We start from the raw sequence: 6514 nt of genomic DNA on the forward strand, positions 1-6514 counted from the left end.
CACGGTTCAAAATAAATGCTGCGCTTCCATCCATCATTAGTAGTAGCCATAGTAACAGTGACAGTAATCTAGAGGACAGCGACGCGTGTTTCACTAAAGAGCAAATGAAGAACAACCTCCATCTCCAACTCAAACATACTGTAGTAAATAAAAAATTGCGGAAAAGGTAGCTTACGCATGTTACTATGAGCTATTAGATATGCCCGGGTCATTTAAACACACACACACATGTTCTATTAATCTATATCTCGAACACTCTCTTTCTTTTCTGTCTGTCTGTGATGGGTTCACAGTTGGGCGATTTAAACACATCATAACTGATGAAAATTTGTTAAAATAGTGCCATAGTACAGCACAGCCATGGATTTAACTTGTTTGTACCTGAAATAAGTGGTATAATCAATGGTTTCTTTGCCTCAATGTTGTGTTTATAAAAACCTCTAACACACTGTAAACTGTTGATAAATCCTTTAACTGTAATAATATCTGTAAATTAACATAATCTTACATTTATTTTGGGATTCATTGGTGTTTTTGCCATGCTTTTGAACTGCATTGTGGGACCTTAATCTTTCCTTCAGCAATGTTTAACACTGAAATGACTTTTATTGACAATTTTACTGTAATAGTTTTAAGTAATATATTGTCTGGGCTGGTATTATAAATTGAGCTATTATGTAATAAACCACCAGTGTCTGTTTTTAGTGGACTTATGCACTTATTATGTGAACATGGGAGATATATATTCATGTATTCTGAAAGAACAAGTCATATTTCTGGACAAAATAAAGTCATGTAACAAAATATAAAGCAAAACTGTCTAATTGTGTGCAAATAAGATAAAACACAGCAATTATATATAAAAAAGTCAAGATAATGAAATAAAAATTCACATACATTTGCTAACTGCTAGAAATATAGTCTTAATTATAGAAACAAAGATCATGTTATGAGATACAGATTTGTATTGCGAGATATAGAAGCAATATCGAAATAAAACTAAAAAAATTGTAGATAAAAAGTGCTAATTACATGAAAAAAAAGGGATCTCAATTGGGGATACATAAAGTATAGAAATAATGTCATGATTACAAGGAATGAAGTCCTAATTAAAAATGCAAAACACAACAAAAGATTTATATTATATTATATTATATTATATTATTTTATATTATATTATATTATATTATATTATATTATATTATATTATATTATATTATATTATGTTATGTTATGTTATGTTATTTTATATTATATTATATTATATTATATTATATTTTATTATATTATATTATATTATATTATATTATATTATATTATATTATATTATATTATATTATATTTTAGCCTGAGTTGGAGATAAGCTTGACTAATATGCTGGCACATAAAACTGATTACCAAACATAAAAAAAAAAAAAAAAAAAAAAAGATTGTGTCTTGATTTTTAAACAGGTAAACAGCTGAGAAGAAATCTGGCCTAACTTTTTGATATCCATAACTCTGTTAGGCCAGGAATGTCAGGCAGCTAAACTCGCACATTTAGCACTTACCACATACTAACCGTGACAAGTGGATCAATAGAGCAAAACAGCACTTACACACTAATATAGGCGACGGAGCGTGACTAGAAGATAAATAAAGTCTTCAGACATGAATACATTCATTAGGATGACATATTGAGTGCAGAATCTGTCCGGCAGACATGATTAGTTGATAAATCTGCACTACAGTACGTTTGTGATCAGTAGGATTTTTTTGTGTGCATTTAAAATAAGCCTTATCTGCTCACAGAGGCCTCAAAACACTGATAAAAGAAGAAAATCCAACAAAAAGCTTACATTTTGAAATATTATTATAATTTAGCATAATGTTTACACTATTGAACTTAGTTTAATATGTAATTTAATCCAGTCATTCAAAGCTGTATTTTCAGGTTACACGATCTTTCAGAAATTATGATGACTTGCTGTTTTATTATGATTAGTTATTATCGGTGTTTAATCATAAATGAACTAGTTTGTTTGAATCATTTCTATCTTCAATAAATAAATGAATAAATAAATAAATAAATAAATAAATAAATAAATAAATAAATAAATAAATAAATAAATGAATGAATAAATAAATAAGGATTACAGGATTTTTCATCTTAGTCTTATAAAGCAAATCTATAAACTTTTTTATAACATAAATGAAAATGTACATACTATATATTTATAGAAAGAAAGAAATTAATGTTTTGAATGAAAAGTTCCCATAATTTTTTACAGAGTTTCTATTAAAGAAAGCATACTAATCCTTTAAAAATGTATGATTTTTTTTTTGCGTCATACTGTATGTTTGTAGACATTGTAATATATTTCAATTTTTAAAGATTTTTAAATAACAGCATTTATTTCAATTCAAATCTTTTTTATATTTTAGTAAATTTCTTCAGTTTAATTCTGTGTCATTGATAAATAAAAATCAATGTATTCTGATTGGTGTTTTCGAAAGGTACTGTATTCCATTAAAAAAAATGAAGCAGCACAACAATGTTCAAGACTGTTAATAATAATTTTAATAAATGTTTCTTGAGCAGCAGGTCATCATATTAGACTGATATTTCTGTAGGATCATGTGACCCTATCCAAGTTCACATCCAATTTTTCCAAAATGTATTATTATATAATATTAACAACATGAATTTGTAAAAAAAATAAAATAAAAAAAAGCCTTTTGTTTCCATCTAACTAGTCTTTTACTGATAAACGGTAAAAAAGAAATCTCATGTGATTTTTTATGTATCAAAACTGAAATTTGCTTTTGAGCCATTTTCATACATAAATGTGTTTCCCATATTTCGACAAAAAAGTATTTCCAAAGCAGTTTTTGAGACATCCAAAATATACCGAAATAAAATTCTCATGTTAAATATAACTGGAATATATTGTGTTTTATACTGATACATAAATTGTTATATATCCAACGGCACTTTATTAGGTACACCTTACAGGGTTTGACCCCCTTTTGCCTCCAGTACTGCCTTAATCCTTTGTGGCATAGATTTAACAAGGTACTGGAAATATTCCTCAGAGATTTTGGTCCATATTGACATGATAGCATCACGCAGTTGCTGCGGATTTGATGGCTGCACATCCATGATGCGAATTTCCCGTTCCATTGCATCCCAAAGGTGCTCTATTGGATTGAGATCTGGTGACTGTGGAGGCCATTTGAGTACAGTGAACTCATTGTCATGTTCAAGAAACCATTCGGAGATGATTTATGACATGGCGCGAATCACCTTTCCCCATTCTGGTGCTCGTTTTGAACTGGAGCAGATCGTCTTGACCATATCTAAATGCCTAAATGCATTGAGTTGCTGCTATGTGATTGGCCAGGCCCGTGCAGAGACCGTCCAAAGGGCATGTGCAGGATACATTTTTTGAAGAGCGGGGGTGGGGGGGGTGGGGGGGGGGCGTTGTTGTTGTCGCGCGCGTACTGAAGAGCGGTGTTGTTGCGCGCGTTCTGATCAGCTGTGTTGACTCGCGCGTACTGTAAAGCGGGGATAGGGGGGTGGGTTGAGTGCGCGTACTCAAGAGCGGTGTTGTCGCGCGCCTACTGAAGGGCGGGACGGAGGGTGTGTCGCGTTGCGGGGGCACTTTTGATCATTTTGGAAGGGCACTTTATATCCAAGACTAAAAAGGGCATGTGCACTGCACAGGTTGAGCTCTATGTGTGCACATGCCTGTGATTGGCTGATTAAAAATTTGGGTTAACGAGCAGTTGGATAGGTGTACCTAATAAAGTGGCCAGTGAGTGTATTTGCATTGAGACACTTTCTTAATGTAAATGTTTGTTTTTTTTCCATCAGCTTTATTAGTAACGATTTTGCTTTGTAAAATGTTTAGTCAAGAAAAAAAATAAATAAATGATGCTCAAAATTCAACTTTAAATCACAGAAATGTAAAAAAACAACAACAATAGATATGAAAATTATTATTAAATGCATGCTGTAAAATGATTTACGATTTAAGTTTTGAATGCATTTTTTAAAATTGTGCTAAATAATAGTACAAAAAAATTTGACACGTATTATGTCATTGCTCACCGCACTGAAACTCGTCAGCTCCGTCCTCACAGTCTTTCTGTCCATCGCACAACCAGACGCTGGAGATACAGTTTCCACTGGGACAAGCAAAATGGCCATCTTCACACGTATGGACTGCAGAAGCTGGAGAAGAAAAACAAAAACAAAATGGAGGGTTTAGAGGAGACCTGTGGAAAAACGATCTGTCTGAAGTGAAGCTTGTTTCTTCAGCATTTGAAAAACAGGATGAAAACACACTGTAAACAAATCAATGGTGTGACCTCTGAATGTCCACCTCGACTGCAATTTGTTATCTGTGGATTTATTTTTTTTCTTTGATTTCTGACTTGAGCACATCAAGGTCATTTTGAACTCGCAACAGCTCCTTGAAGGAAAAGAGAAGTAAATATCGGAGTTATTTTATTTTATTAAAAGATTGGAGTAACCGAAGTAGAGGTCAGGAGTTGAATCCTCTTCATGTTTTAGTTTTTTTTTAATGAAGGTTTGGACACTGTAAAAATCAATTAGTAATGACAGCATGTTTTTAGTTCATTGTAACTTTATCAAACTAAGTTTATCATGTTCTAACTTAATTGTATAAGTTACACAAGCTGTTTTAAGTCACTTTAACATAATATAAGTTAAATGGACTGATACGATTAATTTAACTCGGCTTAGAAAATTAAGGCAGCCAGCATTTTTTTACAGTGTAGGTAATTTCTGGAAGATGCACTTTTTCGGGAAAAGCACTCAGAGAATCAGTGCTATGTTAGTTAACACTTGCGTAGATGTTTTGTAATGTTTACTTCCAGAGAAGTTCTTATGAATATCATATATAGCGTTTTAATATACTTTATTGTACCAAGGCACTGATTTTTATTAAATCATGCTTTGTTTAACGTATTAAGGTGCTAATTTACTAAAGAAACAGAGCACTGAGGGTATGGTTTATATTTATTACTTTGCAAATGCTTCAAAAAAGGGTTTATTTTAGTATTTTTTTGAAGGGTAATACATATTTTTTTGTAAAATATACACATATATTGTAAAATATTTTATTTTTTTAAATTTATGAAATAGTAATTAAAAATAGAAAAAAAGTTGGCGATGCATTCCACTGTGACAACCCTGAATGAATAAATGAATATTATTATATTTATTTTTATTATCATTATTATTATTATTACTATTATTATTATTATTATTATTATTATTGTAATTATTATTACTTTTATCACGATTATAACTATTATTATTATTAATCATAATATATTTTAGTTTTTATTACTTATTAACATATTATTATTGTTATTATTATTATTATTATTATTATTATTATTATTGTTATTATTATTATCATTATTATTATTATTATTATTATTATTATTAATATTAAATTACACAATTCAAGCTGAATGTTTTAATAACACAATCAGCAGTGAAATGGGAAAAAACTAAAAAAATAAAAAAATAAAAAAATAAATAAATAAATAAATAAATAAATAAATAAATAAATAAATAAATAAATAAATAAATAAATAAATAAATAAATAAATAAATAAATAAATAAATAAATAAATAAATAAATAAAAACCACATCCTCATCATCCTCCCGAGTTTCAGCAAAAAGGACTTAAGTCATTAAATATTCTCAGAAGGACCTGGGCCTTTTACTCATATAATAAATATCGAAGCATATTACTGTCAAATATTTGGCAGGACTCACCGAGATTGAGTTAAAAAAAAAAGTCCACGCTTCAGAGCTTCATTAAAAAACCACCAGTGCAAAAGAATAAAAAAATCCCTTTGTTCCCAATGCTACTTTTCATTCTTAAAGTGACAACATTTTACTGTGATAACCCAGGCTCATTCTTGATAAATTAATGTATTTACATTATTGCATAACCTGAAATACGTTCCTCCCGGTAGGTCTCGCTGCACTTTTCTTATAAAATGTCCACAAGAGGGCACTGCTTTTTTTTTTTTTTTAAAGTATGTATGATATTGCATATTGTGAGCTACCAGGTGAATGAACTACACCAGAACTACATCAGAAAAATTGTTCATTTGCCGATAGGTGCCTGACAGAATGCATTTGTTTACAAATATTGATCAATGTTAAGGTATTTTGAGGTTTTTATATAGTATGGAACCAATAACCTTATGAAAAAATCTAATTAGATTTTATGGTAAACAATCAATCATTGTTCGTTTTTACTGCCTCCTGATGTTCATTTTACCTACACAGTGCATTGAAATGTGTGTAGAAATGTGCTTTTACAGTTTCACATATTAAGAATAAACCTAGATTTCTTTTATTTGTCAGTAATTTGCTCTTCCGTTCATAACTTGTATGAAAAAGGACAACTGTTGCTGGTATTTTAATACAACCAGCATTAATTTCACCTACAAACTACATTGAAATGTGTGTATAAATACGTT

At 30.1% G+C, this 6514-nt stretch overlaps 2 protein-coding genes across 4 annotated transcripts in view; one reads left to right on the top strand and one right to left on the bottom strand.

Moving 5' to 3' along the window:
• The window catches only part of LOC147831535 (uncharacterized), a 600059-nt gene that overhangs the window by 142468 nt on the left and 451077 nt on the right, over positions 1-6514 (top strand). The window lies entirely within an intron of this gene.
• The window catches only part of lrp1ba (low density lipoprotein receptor-related protein 1Ba), a 458912-nt gene that overhangs the window by 135554 nt on the left and 316844 nt on the right, over positions 1-6514 (bottom strand). For all 3 annotated transcript variants that reach the window (XM_087304094.1, XM_087304093.1, XM_087304095.1), the window contains one exon: positions 4094-4216. In XM_087304094.1, coding sequence (XP_087160220.1) covers positions 4094-4216 — 123 coding nt within the window. The remainder of the gene's footprint in view (positions 1-4093; positions 4217-6514) is intronic.

Source organism: Danio rerio, chromosome 22 (assembly GCF_052040795.2).
Source record: "Danio rerio strain M-AB ecotype USA chromosome 22, GRCz13ab, whole genome shotgun sequence".
In the NCBI taxonomy this organism is placed as follows: Eukaryota; Metazoa; Chordata; class Actinopteri; order Cypriniformes; family Danionidae; genus Danio; species Danio rerio.